Below are 23,498 nucleotides of genomic sequence, written 5' to 3' on the forward strand. Positions count from 1 at the left end.
ATGGGTTATTTTCTAAATGAGGAGAAAATTCAGATGTCTGGAGTGCAAAGAGTCTTGGGAGGTCTAGTCCAAGGTTTGCTCAAGGTAAACTTTCAAGTTGAGTCAGTAGTTAAAACGGCAAATGCAGTGATGGCATTTATTTTGAGAGGACTTGAATATAAAAGTAGAGGCTCTAAGGCTCTGGCCAGACCACATTTGGAGTATTGTGTGCAGTTTTGGGCCCCATCTCTCAGGAAGAATGTACTGGCCCTAGAGCATCTTCAGAGGAGTTCATGAGAACTGTCCCAGGAATGAAAATCTTAACATATGAGGAACATTTGAGAACTCTCGGTTTATACTCGAGCTTAGAAGAATGAGCAGGATCTAACTGAAACATACAGAATATTGAATGGCCTGGACAGAGTGGATGTTGGGAAGATTTTCCATTGGTAGGATGTTGGGAAGATTTTTCCATTCTTGGCACACTCTGTCAAATGCATGTCATTGATTCAAAAGCAGTCACTCTCATCTCCCCTCTGAAATCCATCCCTTGTGACCATGTTTACCTTAAGGCTGTATTTAGGTCAGAAGCTAAATGGCCTTGTCAGAATGCAAACTGAGTGTCTTTGAGTAGGTTATCGCAGCTGTGATGTTTTAGCCTTATCTTTTGCACTCATGTACTATGCAGTTAGATATGCAGATAGGCCTGTGTTGTAGCTTCATATTACTGCTGCTGGCATACTAGTCTGCACTCTTTGAGTGAAGAAATTCCTCTTCTTCTTAGTCTTAAATGACTTAGACCATATCCTGAATTTATGTTCTGGCTTCATCACTGAGGAAATATCCTATCTACTTTGGCCCTGTAAAAGTTTTGCAATCTTCAATGCGATCACCACTCATTCTTTGAGATCTGAGGCCCAGTTTCCCCAATCTCTCCTCATAAGACAATACCACCACCCCAGGAGTGTTTGGTGAACCTCCATTATATTCCTTGTTAGGCAGGTATACCATTCCTTACATAGGGAGACCAAAACTATACATTATGCTCCAGGTGAGGATGTCTTACCGAGGATCTGTATATTACATCTTATGTACAGTTCCCAGAAACATCACTAAAGTATGCAAAATTCCCCAATTTACCTGACTTTCAGACCCAAGTTGACAGAAAATGTGAACAGAACCATTATGAACTGCCAATATAAACTTTCCTGGTTAAAACGTGAAGCAGCTTTTTAACGCCCCCTGTTAATACAGATACAGCATTAGGAAAAGAAAGAAATGTTATGGGCTAAGGGAAAACTGGGAAAGCTGGTCCATGATCCCTGTTCTGATCAGCATCCTGTGCTGATCAGAATGCTACTTCTTGATCTGCCTTCTCACGATGCTTTCACTTTTTTTGTAGGAAGCAGAGTGACATGTTGATATTTCTAAAGATTTATTAATTAAAAATTACAGCTTTCAGCAACTGCTGAAGACAAAATAAACTTTTTTCAAGCTTGAAGTGGTTTCTATCGCAGAGAACAGGGAAAAGTCCTGAGCTGGTGGAGATCTAATATCTTCTCACTATCTTTTTCATAGTCCCAAGCTGTCCAGCAACTGGGAGCCAATCATATAGTTGTTGTGTGCCGAAAGCCTTTGCTGTCAATAACTTGTTAGTAATTGACAGACCAATCAGCTGCTTGATGCCACATGAATCTCCATTTACATATAGCGCTTGGTTCCAGTTTATGTGCAAACCATTCACGACTGCTTGAACTCCTTGATCTATACTGCAAGTAACATTCTCAAAAATCTCCACAGATTTGTCAAAAGTGTTGACTCTGCTCAATTTTACCATTATTTTCTGTGAAGAGTTATCACATCCTTTATAAAACGATAAGACATAGGAGCAGAAGTAGGCCATTCAGCCCATTGAGACCGCTCCAGCAATAAATGAGATCCAGTCATCCTCAACACCACTTTCCTGCCTTTTTCCCATGATTCTTGATTCGCTTATTGATTAAAAATCTTTCCCAGCCTTGGAAATACACAATAAGGTAAAATTACCAAAGTCCCAGAGGACTGTGATAATAGAGAGTTGGCTGCTGGTGAATTTAACCTGAGGCCTCTAGCCAGGGGTGAGGTTGAGAAAGCAGGACCCTCATGATAACTTTGGCTGGTAGTGGGTCACTTGGCTCAGTTAGCTGGATGGCAGGTTTGTGCTGCAGGGTGACTCCCAGCCATGCCAGTTCAATGCCTGAATCGGCTGAAGTCACCATTAAAGTCCAGCCTTCTCAATTTTGTCCTTCACCTGAGATGTGCTGACCCTCAAATTAAGCTCACCACCAGTCATCTCTCTCTAATGAGTGAGCAGTCCGATAGTTCTCTGAGAATATGGCGACTTTACCTTTATACGTAACTCAGTTTCAATAACCCTCTTGTGGTAAAGAATTCCAATTTCACAACGCTCTGAGAAAAGAAATTCCTCCATTTCTGCATTGAATGTGCGACCCCATATTCTGAGATTATGCCCTTTGGTTGGAGACTCTCTCACAAAGGGAAACACCCTTCTCGCATCAAATCCTCTAAGGATCTTGTACGCTGCAAAAAGTTTGCCTTGCATTCTTCTATGTTCTAATGACTATGAACCCAATCTGCTCAACCTCTCTTCATGAGACTGTATAGCTCGTATCAGGTTAGTGAACCTTCTGGATTGCCTCTTTTGCCAGCATATCTTTTCATAGATAAGGGGCCCAAATCTTTACATAATATTCGAGTAGTGGTCTGATTAGTGCCTTGTATAGTTTTAACAAAATTTCCCAAATTTTATAATCCATTCTCTTTGAAATAAAGGCCAACATTCCATTTGCCTTCCCTAATATCTACTGCACTTAGATCCTAGCTTTTTATGATTCATGAGCAAGGACTTCCAAATCCTTCTGTTCTATAGCTTTCTGCAGTCTTTCTATATTTAAATAACTAGTTGGCTCATTGGTCCATTAGACCAAAGTTGTGGTGTTGTTTAGCAAGTGACACTCACTTTTCCCAGCTTTCTGCAATTCAGTGATTTTGAAATTGTTCGATTTTTGCTTCCCTAAATGATTCTAGCACTTGGGACTGTTCCATGTGCAACATAGTATTAGCTAATGGATTGCTAAGTAATTAGAGTCATAGAGGTGTACAGCATGGAAACAGACCCTTCGGTCCAACCCGTCCATGCCGACCAGCTATCCCAACCCAATCTAGTCCCACCTGCCAGCACCAGGCCCATATCCCTCCAAACCCTTCCTATTCATATACCCATCCAAATGCCTCTTAAATGTTGCAATTGTACCAGCCTCCACCACTTCCTCTGGCAGCTCATTCCATACACGTACTACCCTCTGCGTGAAAATGTTGCCCCTTAGGTCTCTTTTATATCTTTCCCCTCTCACCCTAAACCTATACCCTCTAGTTCTGGACTCCCCAAACCCCAGGGAAAAGACTTTGCCTATTTATCCTATCCATGCTCCTCATAATTTTGTAAACCTCTATAAGGTCACCCCTCAGCCTCCGACACTCCAGGGAAAAAGAAAATTATTTTTAATTGGGGGATTTTAGTAGCTGTATTTTTATTGCTTTCATTGATGTAGGAACTCAAGCCATTTGGTTTGGTGTATCGCAGTCCCCTTTAGAAAGTCCCAGTAAAGCTCTGTACTCCTGTACCAAAATGTTTTTGCTGTTCCCTTTATTTGGAAGATTTTGTAGCTGAATTTTATTTATCAACTCAGGAGATCCATGATGATTGTTTTAGTCTATCACACTCCACATCAGAAAGCTCCAGTAGGGCTCCACAAAATAACAAGCCCAGCACAGAAACATGCACATGTATAACTCATTCATTCATAATATACATTCACCACCTCAATTCCTGCAAAAGTGCCTAACCTCACATTTCACCACATTACATTTGATCTGAAAAATGTGTTGCTGGAAAAGCGCAGCAGGTCAGGCAGTATCCAAGGAGCAGGGGATTCAACGTTTCGGGCATAAGCCCTTCTTCAGGAATGAGGAGGATGTGCCAAGCAGGCTAAGATAAAAGGTAGGGAGAAGGGACTTTGGGGAGGGACGTTGGGAATGCGATAGGTGGAAGGAGGTTAAGGTGAGGCTGATAGGCCAGAGAGGGGTGAGAGTGGAGAGGTCGGGAAGAAGATTGCAGGTCAAGAAGGCGGTGCTGAGTCCGAGGGTTGGGACTGAGTAAGGTGGGGGGGAGGGGAAATGAGGAAGCTGGAGAAATCTGCATTCATCCCTTGTGGTTGGAGGGTTCCTCGACAGAAGATGAGGCACTCTTCCTCCAGGCGTCATGTTGCCATGGTCTGGCGATGGAGGAGGCCAAGGACCTGCATGTCCTTGGCAGAGTGGGAGGGTGGGTTAAAGTGTTCAGCCACAGGGCGGTTGGGTTGGTTGGTGCGGGTGTCCCAGAGGTGTTCTCTGAAACGTTCCGCAAGTAGGCGGCCTGTCTCCCCAATGTAGAGGAGGCCACATCGGGTGCAGCGGATGCAGTAAATGATGTGTGTGGAGGTGCAGGTGAATTTGTGACGGATATGGAAGGATCGCTTGGGGCCTTGGAGGGAAGTGAGGGGGAGGTGTGGGCGCAAGTTTTGCATTTCTTGCGGTTGCAGGGGAAGGTGCCAGGAGTGGAAATTGGGTTGGTGGGGGGCGTGGACCTGACGAGGGAGTCACGGAGGGAGTGGTCTTTCCGGAACGCTGATAGGGGAGGGGAGGGAAATATATCCTTGGTGATGGGGTCTGTTTGGAGGTGACAGAAATGACAAAGGATGATACGATGTATTTAGAGGTAGGTGGGGTGGTAGGTGAGGACCAGTGGGGTTCTGTCCTGGTGGCTATTGAAGGGGCGGGGCTCAAGGGCGGAGGAGCGGGAAGTGAAGGAGATGCGGTGGAGACCATTGTCAACCATGTCTGAATGGAAATTGCGGTCTTTGAAGAAGGAGGCATCTGGGTTGTTCGGTATTGGAATTAGTCCTCCTGGGAGCAGATGTGGCGGAGGCGAAGGAATTGGGAATATGGGATGGCTCTTTTACAGGGGGCAGGGTGGGAGAAGGTGTAATCTAGGTAGCTGTGGGAGTCGGTCGGTTTATAGTGAATATCCGTGTTGTGTCGGTCGCCCGAGATAGAAATGGAGAGGTCTAGGAAGGGGAGGGAGGAGTCTGAGACAGTCCAGGTAAATTTGAGGTCGGGGTGGAAAGTGTTAGTAAAGTGGATGAACTGTTCAACCTCCTCGTGGGAGCATGAGGTAGCGCCGATAAAGTCATCGATGTAGCGGAGGAAAAGGTGGGGGGTGGTGCCAGTGTAGCTGCGGAAAATAGACTGTTCCACATATCCGACGAAAAGGCAGGCATAGCTGGGGATCATTTCGGTGCCCATGGCTACTCCTTTGGTTTGGAGGAAGTGGGAGGATTGGAAAGAGAATTTGTTCAGAGTGAGGACCAGTTCAGTCAGTCGAAGGAGGGTGTCAGTGGAAGGGTACTGGTTGGGTCGGCGGGAAAGGAAGAAGCAGAGGGCTTCTTGATGGGGGATGGAGGTGTATAGGGACTGGATGTCCATGGTGAAGATAAGGCATTGGGGGCCGGGGGAAGCGAAAATCATGGAGGAGGTGGAGGGCGTGGGTGGTGTCCCGAACATAGGTGGGGAGTTCTTGGACTAAGGGGGACAGGACCATGTCGAGGTATGCAGAGATGAGTTCAGTGGGGCAGGAGCAGGCTGAGACGGTGGGTCGGCCGGGGCAGTCAGGTTTGTGGATTTTGGGCAGGAGGTAGAAATGGGCGGTGTGGGGTTGTGGGACGATGAGGTTGGAGGCGGTGGATGGGAGATCCCCTGAGGTGATGAGGTTATGGATGGTCTGGGAGATGATGGTTTGGTGGTGGGAGGTGGAGTCATGGTCAAGGGGGCAGTAGGAGGAGGTGTCCGTGAGCTGGCGTTTAGCCTCAGCAATATAAAGATCGGTACGCCAAACTACCACCGCGCCTCCCTTGTCTGCTGGTTTGATAGTGAGGTTGGGGTTGGAGCGGAGGGAGTGGAGGGCTGTACGTTGCGAGGGTGAGAGGTTGGAGTGGGTAAGAGGGGTGGACAGGTTGAAGCGGTTAATGTCGCGGCAGCAGTTGGCTATGAAGAGATCGAGGGCGGGTAAGAGGCCAGCACGGGGTGTCCAGCTGGATGGGGTGTATTGGAGGTGGGAGAAGGGGTCATCAGAGGGTGAGCGAGAATTGCCCACTCATTTAACCTTTGAGCAATTTGAAACCCCTGAAGATTGTATCGTCCTCTTTACTTGATTTTTCAACTATTTTTGTGTCATCTGTAAACCTGGTATCGTACATTCTCATTCCTCATTCAAGTCATTAGTATATATTGTCAATAATTATGGTCCCAGCACTGATCCCTGTGGCACACCACTAGCTACAGTTTGCCATTCTGAAAATGCCCTCCCTTGCCCTAACTCTCTCTCTTCAATTACTTGATCAATCTTCTATCCACGCTAATATACTACCTCTCGCAACATGGGCTGTTACTAAGTAGCCTAATGTGTGGTAGTCTTTATCTATCCCTCTTGTTACCTCCTTATAGAATTCCAGTAAATTTGGCAGGCATGATTTCCCTTTCATGAAGCCATGCATCAGTAATAATATACTGTAACATTTTCCCAATAACAAAAGTTAAGCTAACTCGCTGAGGGGTGGCATGGCAGCTGAGTGATTAATACTGTGCCTCACAATTCCACCCTTGGGTGACTTTGCAAACTCCACACAGACATTCTCCCCATGTCTGTTTGGGCTTCCTCCGTGTGCTCCAGTTTCCTCCCAAAGTCCAAAGATGTGCAGGTTATGTGCATTGGCCATGCTAAATTGCTTATAGTGCTCAGGGATATGCAGCCTAGGTAGATTAGCCAAGGAAAATGCAGGGTTACAGGGGTAGAGTAGGGATGTGGATCTGGGTGGAATTCTCTTTGGAAGGTCAATGTGCACTTGATGTACCGAATGTCCTGCTTTCATATTGGAGGGGTTCTATGCTCCTTCCTTTTTGAATAAAGGTGTTACATTGGAGGTTTTCCAATTCTCTGGGACTTTTCCAGAATGTAAAGATTGCTGGAAGATTACTACTAGTGCATCCATTATCTCTGTAGCTATTTTCTTTAATATCTTAGGATGCATTTCACCAGCATGGCCAATGCACCTAACCTGCACATCTTTGGACTTTGGGAGGAAACTGGAGCTCACGGAGGAAGCCCAAACAGACATGGGGAGAATGTCTGTGTGGAGTTTGCAAAGTCACCCAAGGGTGGAATTGTGAGGCACAGTGTTAACCACTCAGCTGCCATGCCACCCCTCAGCGAGTTAGCTTAACTTTTGTTATTGGGACCTATTAGTCATTAATCACATTAATTTTCCTACCACTTTTTTCTCTATTGACTATTTTCTATTGACTACAGCTCTGCCTTCAAACTCTCATTCCAACCAAACTAGTATCCAAACTCGGACATCCAGGTCTCTACTCTACTTCTGCAAATAGATCCTTGACTTACTGACCAACAGACTGCAATCAGTGAGGAGAAGCAACAGCACCTCCTCCATGGCAATCCTCAACACCAGTGTCCTACAAGACTGCATACTGAGCCCCTTTCTGTACTCCCTGAACACTCATGACTGTGTAGCCAAACTTCATCTGAACTCCACCTGCATGTTTACTGATGGCACCATCATTGTATCAAACAATGACAAGACAGAATTTAGGAAAGAGAGAGCGTCCTTGGTGGCGTTGTGTAAAGATAACAATCTGTCCCCCAGCAAAACTAAAGAGCTGATCAATGACTTCAGGAAGCAAGGAAGAGGACATGCCCCATCAACATCAATGCAACTGAGGTGAAAATGGTTGAGAGTGTCAGGTTCCTAAGAGTGATGATCACCAACAATCTATCCTCGACCACCCACGATGATACATTGGTCAAGAAGGACAACAATGCCGCTTCCTCAGGAGAATAAGAAAATTCAACACATCCATAATGATTCTCATCAATTTTTATAATGCAGCATAGAAAGTATGCTATCTGGGTGCATCATGGCTTTGGTACGGCAACTGCTCTGCCCAGAACCATAAGAATCTACAGAGAGTTGTGAACACAGCCCAATCCATCATGCAAGCCAACCTTCCATTCATTGACTCCATTAACACTTCTCACAGTCTCAGAAAGGCAGCCAACATCATCAAAGACCCCTCGCATCACGGTTCTAATCTCTTCCAACCTCTTCCCTCAGGCAGAAGATGTAAAAGCTTAAACAAGTTCAAGAACGGCTTCTTCTCCATTGTTATTCAACTTCTGAATGGACCTCTCAAATTTCAAATCTAGTGTTGATCTTGCTTTTAGTGCACCTTCTTTGCAGCAGTAACTTCATATTCCTCGCTCTGTTCTAACACCCTACAACCTTTATGTATTATGATCTGTCTGTACTGCATGCAAAACAAAACTTTTCATTGTATCTAGGTACATGTGACATAATAAATCAAAAATCTAGTGATACTTATTGTTTTCATTTCTTCTTCTTTTGCCCCTTAAAGGTTTAATAATTTCTGATGCTATTAATGTCTCCTACTGTGAAGAAGACTGATACCAAGTATTTATTCAACTCTTCTGCCATTTCCTGGTTCTCATTTATGATTTTCCCAGCATAATTTCCTAAGGGAGCTATGTACGCTTTGGCTTCTCTGTACCTTTTTATATAGTTAAATAACCTCTTGATCTCTGTCTTGATATTACTTGCATGTTTATCCTCAAAGTTTACTTTATCTCTATGTTTCTGTCCTCTTTTACGAATTTTAAAATTTTTCCCAACCCTCTGGCTTACCACTATTCTAAGTCACGTTGTTTTTTTCTTTTAAACTAATACTATCCTTAACTTCACTGGTTAACCATGTTGAGCTTGTTCCGTTCCTAGAATCCTTCTTCCCGACTGGAATTTGTCTTTGTTGTGAGCCATGAACTATTTTGTAAACTTGCGCTATTATTCGTCAGTTCCCAAAACCATGTACCAAATCCACTCCAGCCAGCTCTACATTCCTTTGTAATTACCCTTATTTAAGCTTAGTCCAGTTGTTTCTGACCCAAGTTTCTTCATAGAGTCATAGAGATGTACAGCATGGAAACAGACCCTTCGGTCCAACCCGTCCATGCTGACCAGCTATCCCAACCGAAGCTTTTCCCACCTACCAGCACCCGGCCCATATCCCTTCAAACCCTTTCTATTCATATACCCATCCAAATACCAGTTAAGTGTTGCAGTTGTACCAGCCTCCACCACTTCCTCTGGCAGCTCATTCCATACATGTACCACCCTATGTGTAAAAAAAGAGTTGCCCCTTAGGTCTGTTTTATATGTTTCCCCTCTCACCCTAAACCTATGCCCTCTAGTTCTGGACTCCCCGACCCCAGGGAAAAGACTTTGCCTATTTATCCTATCCATGCCCCTCATGATTTTGTAAACCTCTATAAGGTCACCCCTCAGCCTCTGAAGCTCGAGGGAAAACAGCCCCAGCCTGTTCAGCCTCTCCCTATAGCTCAAATCTTCCAACCCTGGCAACATTCTTGTAAATCTTTTCTGAACCCTTTCAAGTTTCGCAACATCTTTCTGATAGGAAGGAGACCAGAATTGCATGCAATATTCCAACAGTGGCCTAACCAATGTCCTGTACAGCCGCAACATGACCTCCCAACTCCTGTACTCAATACTCTGACCAATAAAGGAAAGCATACCAAACACCTTCTTCACTACCCTATCTCCCTGCGACTCCACTTTCAAGGAGCTATGAACCTGCACTCCAAGGTCACTTTGTTCAGCAACACTCCCTAGGACCTTACCATTAAGTGTATAAGTCCTGCTAAGATTTGCTTTTCCAAAATGCAGTACCTCGCATTTATCTAAATTAAACTCCATCTGCCACTTCTCAGCCCATTAGCCCATCTGGTCAAGATCCTGTTGTAATCTGAGGTAACCCTATTCGCTGTCCACTACACCTCCAATTTTGGTGTCATCTGCAAATTTACTAACTGTACCTCTTATCCTCACATCCAAATCATTTATATAAATGACGAAAAGTAGAGAACCTAGCACCAATCCTTGTGGCATTCCACTGGTTACAGGCATCCAGTCTGACAAACGACCCTCCACTTTCTGGATTAGTGGTGCTGGAAGAGCACAGCAATTCAGGCAGCATTCAAGGAGCTTCGAAATCGACGTTTCGGGCAAAAGCCCTTCACCACCACCGTCTGTCTTCTACCTTTGAGCCAGTTCTGTATCCAAGTGGCTAGTTCTCTCTGTATTCTGTGAGATCTCACCTTGCTAATCAGTCTCCCATGGGGAACCTTACTGAACGCCTTCCTCTTAAACTGTACGCTACATTCTACTGCGTTATGATCACTGTTTCCAAGAACTTTTATTCTGATATCTTTTATTAAACCTGCCTCATCATACATCATCAGATCCCAAAGAGCATGATCCTTGGTTGTATTCAAAATGTATTGTTCTAGGAAAATGTCCCGAATGCACTCTGTGAATCATTTTTCATGGTTTCCTCTGCCAATGTGATTATCCAGATTTACATGAAGAATAAAGTCATCCATGATTAAGGTATATAGCCTCTGTTACATGCCCTTATTATCCACTGGTATATTCTCTACCTCATCAAATCGCTACGATAGAGGGTCTATACACTACTGTCAGCTGTGTCATCTTGTGTTATTATTTCCTACTTTCACCTCTACGAATTCTACATCTTCCAACTCACGATCATTTCTTGCTATCACATGTATTCCATATCGTGCTAAGAGTGTTGCTCCACTCCTTTCCTGCCTGCGCTTTCAGAAAGCCACCCACCCCTGAATTTTATTCTAACATTTTTGCTACCCCTAATATCAAACTAACAGGTCTGTTTCACCATTCTACCCCTCTTTTTAAATAGTGGGTTTGCATTTGTTACTTTCCAGTTTGAATGAAACTTTCTAGAATCTATAGAATTTTAAAAGATAACCACCAACTCATCCACTATGACAATATCCAACTCCTTCAATACTTTGGAATAAAACAATCTGGTTCAGAGAATTTATTAACTTTAATCTAGTTTGCCTTTTCAAAGATAACTCTGTGCCAACCCTAATTTATTTTAGAACCTCAGTTAGGAGGTTAAGAATTGCGTAAATCACAACTTCTGAAACCAATTATGTGTAAAATTATGAGGTACATCAGAAATCTTGTGATTCCATTATGTTTTTGTGCAGTGTAGTTTACTTTTGAAATCAGTCAATCAAGTTTATTCTAAGTATTAATGAACAACAAAACAATGAACTCCCGAGGTGGAATTTTAAGCCCCAAGATGTGTGGGTTTGGATTTAGATAAGAAACAAATGTTTTAACAATTTCAAACCTGACTTTTAAACCATTGACATCAGCTCTTAATATAAGCAGTCACCGAAAGGTCTGAAACAAAACCAGAAATTACTAGAGAACTTCAGCAAGAACCCTAAAGCTCTGAAGATGGGTCACTGGACCTAAAACATTGACTCTGCTTTCTCTCCACAGATGCTGCCAGGCCTGCTGAGCATATCCAGCAATTTCAGGTTTTGTTTCAGATTTTCAGTATCTGCAGTTTTTTTTGTTTAGTGAATCACTCAGAGGTGGGTGGTCAAAAATATTTAAAGGAACTTGTGAATGAACTTTTAACAGCATTGTTAAGAAAGGAGATAAATTAGATTTGATCCATAAGGTGAGTATATTTGTAGCACAAATTAGGAGGATCAGGTCCAACAAGCTTCCTTGGTCAACTGCCACTGAACAACCGAAGCCCCACTTTCCTCAACTTTTGTCACTGTCCTTCCTCCACTCCGAATACTAAACTCAATGACCTTTGAATCATCTAATTCTTTTTTATCCACACTAAATGCTACTGACCACAATCAACCCTCATCCTTCCTTCTCTTTCTCCCCACCTCCACTTTGGCGATTATCTTTTTACCTCCACCATAACCAAGCCACAACACTATTTCTGGCCTTCCTTTGTGCACTTTCTTCCCCCAAACTAACAGCACAATCTTTTCCATTGTCCAAACCACAGCATTGACCATTTTTATTTGTTTCTTTCCCATGCACGTAACACATCCTCCAATATCTCCACTCCAGTTTTGATCTCTTTTCCTACGGATCCCAGATACGAGTGATGTGCCAGCACTCTTTTAGCACCATTGCCTTGAGAAGGAAAGGGAATACAACTGTGAAAAATAAAAATAGGTTTCATTTTTCTTACAATATGAAAATAGATTGAATTTAAATTTTATTAATATTTGAACTTACTTTTCTTTCTATAGGAATGTTGTTTTAATACTGTCTAACTGAAGGTATAAAATGCTTGAGCAAGACAAGAAGACCAAAGTTGCAGTAAAAACAGCAGATGCCAAACTCAAAAGAAGTCCAGACAAGTATGTTATTCTGTTACTAACAGATTGCTTTCCATGATCCTTCAATGTTTACTAGAAATTAAACATGTTTGTAACCATAAGAGACTGTGATTTTGTTTCATGCATTAAAATTATAGAGTAGGAATTTAAGAAGGTTTTAGTCGCTTCTTTTGACTTTACAAAAAAGAGCAATACACTTTCAATAAATCACTGTCATATCGTGTATTAAAAGTGGTTCTGCTATAAAGGATGTTTATACAACACATTGGCTTTAACGTGATTAAAGAATTTAGACTGTTATTTGTAGAATGCAAGCTTTCCTTACCTGTATTGGCTATGACAGGATTCTGGTCCCATTACTTAAAATGGTGCTGCTATTATTTTCTTATAAACCGGGATTGCACGGGAATGGAACTGTCACGTTATATCAGAACCGAGGGAATGGATTGAGGAGCTCAGTGTATACTGTGTTCATACTAGAGAAGAGAAACTTAACATCAGTGTACAGCATTACATCACTTGTCAACATGAATTTGACAGTATCACATGCTTTTGTAACACTGAAGCATGAAAATTGGTTCAGGTAAAGCTCTTTGTTTGTAACACGTGGCAAATTAGATTGTTTATAACAGAATTAAATTTGAAAGGTTTTAATTTTTGAATTTATTACACTACTGTAAGAACATTCCCCATGATTTTCTAGTAAACCTAAATTGGCAGTACATCCCATAACAATCCACACTTGAAAAATTATGCTCCCGTATTGTGGCTTAAAAATTGTGCTGTTTTTGTCATATAGAAACAGACCCTTTGGTCCAACCAGTCCATACCGACAATGCTTCCGAATTAAACAAGTCCCACCTGTCTGCAGAAGGCCCGTATTCTTCCAAATATATTCTATTCATGAACTTTTAACGTTATAACTGTACCTGCATCCACCATTTTCTCTGGCAGTTCATTCCACACATGAACCACTCTCAATGTAAAAAAGTTACACCTCATGTCCTTTTTAAATCTTGCTCTTTTCACCTTAAAAATATGTTCCCTAGTTTTAAATCCCCCTACCATGGGGATATGACCCTTGTCACTCACCTTATCAATGCCCCTCATGATTTTATAACCCTCAATATGAAAAAAACTTTCCAGTTTTTTTTGTCTCAAACTCTTCAATCTAGGCAACAACCTGGTAAATCTTTTCTGAACCCTCTCCAGTTTAATAATCTATTTCCTATTGAATCTTCAAATTGGTCTCAAGTAAAATAAGATATAACCTGATAAATTGTTTAGCTTATCAGAAATGTATATTACTATGAAATTATACTAACACACTACTATGCTTTATTCATGAATTAATGTTGCTTCATGATATTATCCAATGTCACATTTGCTTAGTGCTGTTTGGATTGGTTAACTCAATTGGCTGGCATGTGATGCAGAATAGACATTCAGCCTTTTGAGGCTATTACACAGAAGAGGATAAGGTCATTCAATCCCGTGAGTCTATACACTGTACTGAGAGACTGGTGATTACATAAAATGAGAGCACACTGTACTGTAGGTTTTGAGATTGTGTACAGAGAGAATATATTTTACTCGGAGACTGGAGGTTGTGTGGAAGGGCTACACTGTAAGTAAGACTGAAGATTGTGTACACTGTACTAGGAGACCACAGACTCAATGGGCCAAAGGGCCTATTTCTGTGATGTACATTTATATGATGCTAACAGTGTGGTTCAACTCCTGTACCAGCTGAAGTCACCATGAGGGCCCCACCTTCTGAATGTTGCCTGAGACACGGTGCCCTTTGGGTTAAGCTCAGCATAGGGTTCTCTGGGACTATGGTGGCTTTGAAATATTCTATCACAGTGCTTCTGTATATGATTTTTAAAATTTTATTCCAAAATCAAGCATTGATCAATTGATATCAATTGCACTGTCACAACCTATTGTATAGATTTTGCTTGCACCACAAGGTAAACTTGAATTTATCACTTTGCAATCAATAATGTCACAAATTGTCTGGATACATGCTACCTACAAAAGATAGGATGAATCTAGCTATGACAATTACTGCACTGTCGCCTTCAATTCAGTCATGAAGAAAAACAAATAAATTAGTTATACTATCTAGTAGCTTAGAAAGAGAATCAAATTGTTATGAAGCAACATTAGAAGATAAAGTTTACTGCATGTATGGCAAAATCCCAGGCATAGAAAGGAAGATGTAATTTTTGAACTAATGTTTGTTCAGATTCTAAGGCCAGTTTATCAGATAGGAAGAAATCTTTGTTCACAAGACATGTAATGATAGTGAAATAAATGTCTCATGAAACTCCTGATAGATAAGCAGGAAATTGGACGAATGACCTTCAAATGTTAGAAGTACCGTGCAAAGCTTTCCAAACTAGGGGTTACATCCTAGCCAGATGAAATCTTGAAATCATGATCTCCAAATAACAATGGCTACTTGGAACGCTTACCTGAATGTTAGTACCTATGGGGCCTATTTTAATCCTTGCAGTTTTTTTAATGACAGGTGGCCTAACTGACCTGTATTGGAGGCCTGATTTCTAGTCCAAAAAATGCTAATGAAAAGGCAAATTGTTCAAGATCCCTGAAGATTGAATACTTTGTCTCTCCACCAGCCCAATTTCGCTCTCCACTGCACAAAACAGCCCTCTTGCTGCCATCCCTTTGAAGGAGCAATATGTGCGGCCGATAAAGGATAATCTATAGATTAGATTAGATTAGATTAGATTAGATTACTTACAGTGTGGAAACAGGCCCTTCGGCCCAACAAGTCCACACCGCCCCGCCGAAGCGTAACCCACCCATACCCCTACATCTACATTTACCCCTTACCTAACACTATGGGCAATTTAGCATAGCCAATTCACCTGACCTGCACATCTTTGGACTGTGGGAGGAAACCGGAGCACCCGGAGGAAACCCACGCAGACACGGGGAGAACGTGCAAACTCCACACAGTCAGTCGCCTGAGGCGGGAATTGAACCCGGGTCTCAGGTGCTGTGAGGCAGCAGTGCTAACCACTGTGCCACCGTGCATAGTACTTAGATTTCTGGATGGCATTTGATAAGGTGCCACATTTTAGGTTATTGTGCAAAATAAAAACTCATCTAATGCAAGGGAGAGAAGTGGTTGGGTTGGACTATATCAACATTGGCTGGCCAGGCTGGCAGAAAAATTAGAGTAAGTAAAATGGGTTTTTAGTTAATTAACAGGATGTGACGAGTGAAATTTCACAGGGATCTGTGCTGGGCCCTCAACATTTCAAAATTTTCAATAATGACCGAGATGAGGGGAGTATAATGTAGAAAAATATGAAGTTGTTCTGTTTGGCAGCAAGAATAACAAAATACATCAGAGTATATCTTAAATGCAGAACAGCTATGGAATTCCAAGATACAGAGGGATTTAATTGTTCTAGAATATAAGTCACAAAACATTAGAATGTAGGAACAGCAAGAAGGCTAATGGGATGCTGTTCTTTATTGAGAGAAGAATTGAACATAAAGGTAAGGATGTTATGCTTTACTTATACAGGGCATTTATGAGTATATATCTCAAATATTGCATGCATTTTGTCATACTAATTTAAGGAAATGCTTTGGAGGTAGTTCAGAAGATACATGAGAGGCAATGGCCGAGTGGTACTGTTGCTAGACTATTATTCCAGAAACTCAGCTAATGTTCTTTGCACTTGGATTTAAATCCCACCGGGGCAGATGGTGGAATCTTAATTCAGATGACCAGGAAACCATTGCTGATTGTTGGAAAAACCCAGCTAGCTCATTAATGTCCTTTAGGAAAGAAAACTGCCATTCTTACGTGATCTGGACTACATGTGATTCCAGACTCATGCCAATGTGTTTGACTCTGAACTGCCCTCTGTACAATTAGGGATGGACAATGAACAACAGCCTAGCCAGAAATGCCCACAACCCATTTGTGCATGAATGAAAATTCACTAGATTGATACCTGGAATTAAGGAGTTAGACAGACTATCTTGTTTCCACAAGAATTAAGAAGAGTGAGGGATGATTTGATTAAGATCCCAATGATCTGTCAAGGAGGATGTGCAAAGGACATTTCCTCTTGTGGGTCAGTCCAGAAGTTGGGAAGACAAAGGAGAGAGATTTAAAAAAAGACATGAAAGACAAATGTGTTACACAGAGTTTGGTTTACGTGTAAAATGAACTTACTGAGAAAGTGGTGGATATGGGTACAATTATAATTATGACTCAATAACTCTAACTCACATTTAACCTCACTAAGATGCACTGCCATTTGTCTGTCTATTCTGCAAACTTGCCATTTTCTTCCTGAAGTTATTTGCAAACAACAATATTTTATCTATAAAAGAATTTTTATCTGTTGTTGTCCAACGGTTTCATTATTATGTTTTCATTGCCAAAATCCAAATGATATGTCTACGTCAAGAACGAAAGTGGGCCTTGCAGAAGGGAACAAAAATGGCAGTGATGGTGAAAATGGTTTTGTTGAGACCCATAATGGTGATGATAACAAGCTGAAATGGGTTTGGAGGAAGAGATCGTAGAGTCAAAGAGAGACAGCTGAGATGACCAGCTGGAGTTAAATAATGTAAAGGAGCAAAATCATTGAACTGGCAGGCATTGGCTAGTCCATTGACTAGCAGAGTTTACAGAGAATAATGGGGAGGATAAGGAACTTTAAAATTGAGGCACCTATTTTGAACTTGTTGGATTGCCTTCCTTTTATGCCACCATCCTCATCTCCACCCACTCACTGTCCACAGGGTTGGAACAGGGTTTCCATCTTCTATAACAATCCTGCAAGTAAGCCAACCTATTTCTCTTCGGCTGCGCTATTATAGTGTGCAGTCTTATTTAGCATGTAAGATTTGCAATTTTAAAAAACCTGTCACTAACACAAATAGAAATCCTTGTGGTACTGCACTGAGAATGCCACAATTAGCAAGATAACAGTCAAAAGGCCAGGGCAAACTTTTGGAGGAAAAGTTGGTGTGGCTGGTTCTGATGAATAAAGGTATTCACCGAAGTTTAAGCTTGGTGAATTTATTTATTTGGTACTTGTGAATATAATGACAAATAATCCTTACCATAGCCTATATAAACCAAAATTTGCCTTATGTTCAAATTCATACAATACTTAAAAAGATTGCTGAAAATGTTGATGTTCTTTTTGTTGTGGGTCTGAACTGAATGCACCATAAAGTTGGAGTACACATAGTTAATTCTTGTATGGATTGCTTGAATTTTACACCGGGTTATTCCTTTGTTCTATTGATTACATCCTGAGGAATTTTAACTGTGCAGTGAGTAGTTGATTTGTACAGATCAGGCAGTTCATAGGTTCAGTCCCTAATCTAAATTGTCTTCTGATCTCAGTCAGGGTGGGTTTACAAAATAAAAAGTGAACAAGATTATTGGACCTATTTCAGTTCAATCATTTAAAAAAACACAAGTTTCTTAAGCAATTACAAGCATTTTGTGTTCTCCAGTTTATCTGACATTCAATTCATGAGTCCCTTGTGTAAAGGATTTCTTAATATTTTTCTTAAAGTTACCTTTTAATGATTTGAAAGGTGTCTTTTGACCCTACTTTCTGAGATGAACTTAAAATGTAGAAAGCCACATATGTAATTCAGGAATGTTGTCTGAAATGGGATCTAGTGCTCCTTAAAAGAAGAACACATCAGAATAGGGTGAGAACACAGTGATTACATTTAAATACCAGTACTGTGGCTGCAAGAGCAGGGAAGAGGCTAGAAGCTTTTCAGTGAGGAATTCCTCTCCGAATGTCTTGATGAATACAGCACCACTAACTATTATCTGGGATAAAGCAGCCTGGTTGATGTGTATTCCATCCATCACCAAAAACATGGGTTCTCCCTGCAAACTGTCCGTAATATGTAGATCTACAGGATGTCCTTCTGAAACTTACCAAGCCTCCTTATTCACCACCTCCCAAATTTGCGACCACTATTATCTAGAACAACAGCAAGAAACACATGGGAACACTACCAGCAGCAAAATCCCTTCAAATTTCATACCACTTTTTCTTAGACATCTGTCACCATTCCTCCATTTTCACTAGGAGAAAATCCTGAGTCACCCTCCCTAATATCATTGTAAATGAACCTATACCACAAAGATTTCAGGCTTTCAAGGAAGTGCTTTATCACCATTTCAAAGGCAATTAAGAATGATGTTACAATAAACATGGACTATTGATATTCAAATTCCATCATCTGCTTTAAATACCTGAGACTTACATGGACTAAGGAGATTTTTAAAAAAGAACACCACTGATTTAAAATGGCAGCTATGAATACCTGACCACAGATTGAAGCAAGTCCAGAGAACCCATGCAGGATGTACGAAGCTAGATGCACTGAAACTACCATCTCATAAGAAACCAGATCCCAAATCAGAGTCAGAAAATTTGCAAGTCACATTTTGCACAGTAAGTTCACTTATTAGGAGAAGAAAAGTTGCCTGTAGACTATTGAGCTTGGAAAGACAATGGAGCTAGACTCTGCAATATACAAAAGAACCATGTTTCACTATCTTACTTGTCAGAACAGACAGAGGAGGAAGAATGGATTTATAATAACAGAAACTGGGAGGCTTTCTCCCATGTTCTATCACTGTGTCTTGTCATCTCTGGAAAGAAGTGCTCAGTGAAAAAGCAACATGTGATTAAAAAAAACTATTCGCTGAAAACCAAAGGATTCTACAAATCTCATAACTGCTGAGGAAACAAGACAGTCACTAATTCTGCTGCAATGTGGAGCTTGAACTTATATTTCTAGATCATTAATGTAATGTATCTGCGTTACTAGTCGAGTAAGATTATCACTATTCTACCATATCTGCATTTTAGATTATTGACTTTTAAGTGAGAATTAATTAAAATCAGTCGAAGATGTTGTGCTCCTGTAAACTTATATTACATTTCTACAATAAAAGGAATGTCCATTTTAAACTACATAATTAGTTTCATTTTATTTGCTTAAGATAGTTCATGCTAGACTGCAGATTATTCTTGTTATGATGTAGGAACCTTTATTATAGCAACAATCTGTTCTATGTCTGCCCTGATGAATAATCTATAATAGTTCCACTAATTGATACAGATTTGCATGTTTGTTAGTACTTCATTGGAGTTTTGATTTTGTGTTGCTTTCTGTCCTTCAATTCTTTTTGGTATATTTGATACATTAGTTGAAAATACTCAGCTAAATGAAAAACAATGATAATGCTGTAGACAGTATAAAGTATGGACATATAAAGTAGGAGCAGAAGTAGATGCATTAGACTATGGACCCTGCTCCCATTCAAAATAGTCGTGGCTGATCTGCTTGTATTTTACATTCTACACTCCTCTGCACTCCCAATAGCCCCGATCCCTTCACCTAACAAGAATCTATCCTCAACAGCCTGAAAAATATGAAGCTGCCTCCATGGCCTTTTGAGGCAAAGCTCCAAAGTCACACACCCAAGAAAGAAAATCTCCATATCTTTGTCCTAAAATGGAGACCCCTAATTTTAAAACAGTGCTTTGTAGTTGGACTAACCCACATGAGGAAGCATCCTTCTAAGTTTGCCAAGTCCAGTGGCAAGAGGCTCATGGCTGAGCATTTAACAAGAAAGTCTGTAAAGCCCTTCTAACTGAAGCCTATAATCCTCACTTTTTATGTTCAATTCCTCCAAAGAAAAGACAGGATTCCATTAGCCTTCTCCTGTGCTGTATCTGAAAACTAGTTTTTGTGACTCATGCACTAGAACACCTAAATTCCCTTTTGCCTTAACATTTAAATAATACTCTGCTTTTTCATTCTTCCTTTCAAACTGAACAACTTCACATTTTCCCTCATTGTACTCCTGCCAGATTTTTGCCCATTTACTCAACCTATTTATTTATATCCACCTGTAAACTTTTTATGTCTTCATTGCGACAAACTCTTCTGCCATCTTTGTGTTCACTGTGAATTTAGCTACCATGTCTTCACTCACCTCCTTTCGATGTTTTATAATTGACCTATTCAGAGATGTTATTACATCTGGAGCAGGTGGGACTTGAACCCAGGCCGCCTTGCTCAGAGGTAGGGACACTAACTCTGTGCCACAAAAGCCTTCTGCTCCCTCCTCTAAGTCATTGATGTAAATTACAAACAGCTGAGGACCCAGCATATTTGTCAGATCCTGCCAATCAGGCAGATACATTTATGCATACTCTGTTTTCTGCCAGTCAATCTTCTATCCATGCTAATGGAACCCCTAGTTTATTTTCTGCAATAATCCTTGATGATGCACATTGTCGAATACCTTCCGAAAATTTAAGTACAGTAAGCCAACAGGCCCCATTGTATCCACATTAAATGTTACTCCTTCTAAGAACTCCAATAAGTTGGTTAAATATGACTTCCCTTTGACAAAATAATGCAATTACCTGATGTTTTCTACATGTGCAGCCATAATCTCTTGGCTGTTCAATTCTACTACTTTTTCCATTGCAATCTTCAAGCTAAATGATCTCAGGTTTCCCTCCTTGAATAGATGGATTTTAATCACTACTTTCCACTCTGATGGAAGTTTATCCTGAATCAAAAGAATTTTGGAAAATTAACACCAACACATGTACTAGCTCATTAGCCATCTCTTAAGACCCAGGATGAGGCTTGCAGCTCTATCAGTTTGCTTAGTACCACTGTCTCCATCATTATTATTTCACTAAGTTCCTGTCTCCCTTCCAACTCCTGATATGCAGCAATCGTTGGAAAGTTTTTTTTGTATTCTCTGTAGTGAAGACAGGGTCGAAACATTTGTTCATTTCATCCTATATTTATTACCTATTATGAACTTCTCGATATCTAGAGAAGCAATGTACACTTTACTTACTCTTTTCCTTTTTAAATGCCTATAAAAACTCTTGCTGTCCATTTGTAGTTGACTTCATACTCTAGTTTATTCCTCCAGATAAATCTTATAGCAATTCTCTGCCCATATTTATTTTCTGTTCAGTTGTTTTGCCTGCCATTCATCTTTGCTTAGTTTGATACTTTCTTTAACATCTCAAGTTAAAGGTTAAAAGTTCTCCCTTTAGAATTTTTCTTTTTAGGAAAATTACTAGGAATGTACTTATTCAGAATATTCTGAAATAGCCCTTGAAATGTCTGCTACTGTGTGCTGAATTTTAGCTTTTTAGCTCAGTGTCAGTTTCAAGTCTTTTTGGAGGGTTTCTTGCTGCAAGACCTAAGAAGTTCTTTTGACAATACCTAACAAAATTGCCTCATTAACTACCTACCCCACCCACATAGTGCATCTCTCTCCTGATTATAGTCCCCTCTTACCATGCGCTGTTCCCAGAAAAACTTGCCACTCAGTGGATATCAATGCCAGGTTTAAAAGGGCGCTGTACACCTGGATAAGCACTGGCATTCTGAAAGGTCTGTGCTCTGTGATGGACATTGATCCTGAAAACATTGGAGAAGGGATGCATAGCATTGTGATTCTCTGACAGGCACCACCACTTTCTATGAGTACAGGCATCTGTACAGATCTGTAGAAAAAGTACTAACCACCAAAACAAAAGAGCTTATTTCCTCTTGATTATATTGTAAGTTATTTCCCAGGTTGAATAAATTTGTATGATTTGCCTTTTAAAATCAAACAGAAAAAGGCTGAAATATACATTTGAGTTGGAACACAAGATATTGCACTGCAATTCTGAAACTGGATGTAGAATGCTTTGTTCTAGCAGTCAGTCAATACATAAGAAATAGTTTCTCAGAACAGCAGCTTTAAAGAAGAACCAGTTTTCAATTTATACTGACTCACAATCAAGGACACATGGCTTAAGGTGGTAGAGTCCAATACTTTTAAGATGGAATTATGGATAGCAGAAACCACAATATGGACTGTGCATTCAGTGACACCTTTACTGAATTGAAGCTGTTCCAGCAGTGTGTGCAGTTCTATTTTATAGACAATGTGATAGATGATCTTAAGAAAAAGGATCCAGGAATCTTGTTCATCATAGGCAAGGAGGGACTTTCCATGGATTATCAGAAAATTCCATAAAAGGTCTTGAAGGTTTTTGAGGACCAGCTCAAGGTAAGGATTAACTTCAGGATTAGCGAACTCCAACTCATAAAGATAGCAATCCCAAAGGTCTATTGACCTGTTTGTCAGAAGATACCGTGGCAAGGGTCATAAGTGTGACTTTTGTGAAGAAGAACTGTCAGGGAAACTCATTGAGTTAGTCAATATCTCTACATTAATTAAAGCTTTAGAAAGGATCATTCAGGCAAGAGAAAGGGGCCATACCAATAACACACTACTTGAGGATGGACACATTATAAAAGTGACAGACTGACAATTATTGTATACTTTAAGTGCAGCCAACACTATTACTGTAGTCAGCAAAGTGCATCTGGATATCAATAAAGCCTGTGGCACACATGCAGAAAATCTGGTTCCAAAGGCCAAACTATACCCCAGAACACTGGCACCAAAGAAAGTGGTGCATAAATACACCAGTAAGTTTTAAGGTCAACCAAGTGGAAAGCAAAATTCAAAAGATTATCAAATTTTCCATGTTGTTAACCTCACACACCAGGTCAAAGGTACACAGTGATCATTAGCTTTTACAAACATTACTACCATATGTCTGAAAAGGCAGGACAACACACACTAAAAGCTAAAATCAACATGCAAGCTACTGCAAACATATTAAGCTGTTATGACTTTGTATCCTGAAAGGTATGACTTTCAGTAAGTTGCACTTCATTGTACAGCTGTGGGGAGACTATCTCAGTGAAGAACAGATCACTAATTCCATGCATTGGAAGAAAAACAATGCAGTGCCAAAAGGTAAGTTGTCCTTGGTTTTACAAAATCTACCTGATGGATACCCAATAGTCCAGAAGTGGGAGGATTGCCAGTTTGCACAGGTCTAGTTGCAATTCATGAGATTCAAACCACATCAACTGTGGCGAAACAGACCATATATGACAA

At 40.8% G+C, this 23,498-nt stretch overlaps 1 protein-coding gene across 1 annotated transcript in view; it reads left to right on the forward strand.

Moving 5' to 3' along the window:
• nek10 (NIMA-related kinase 10) overlaps window positions 1-23,498 on the forward strand; it is a 235,924-nt gene that overhangs the window by 8,905 nt on the left and 203,521 nt on the right. Inside the window, exon 2 of the mRNA XM_072575222.1 lies at window positions 12,362-12,472. Coding sequence (XP_072431323.1) covers window positions 12,399-12,472 — 74 coding nt within the window. The 5' untranslated portion in view covers window positions 12,362-12,398. The remainder of the gene's footprint in view (window positions 1-12,361; window positions 12,473-23,498) is intronic.

The sequence above is a fragment of the Chiloscyllium punctatum genome, chromosome 8, assembly GCF_047496795.1.
Source record: "Chiloscyllium punctatum isolate Juve2018m chromosome 8, sChiPun1.3, whole genome shotgun sequence".
Lineage (NCBI taxonomy): Eukaryota > Metazoa > Chordata > Chondrichthyes > Orectolobiformes > Hemiscylliidae > Chiloscyllium > Chiloscyllium punctatum.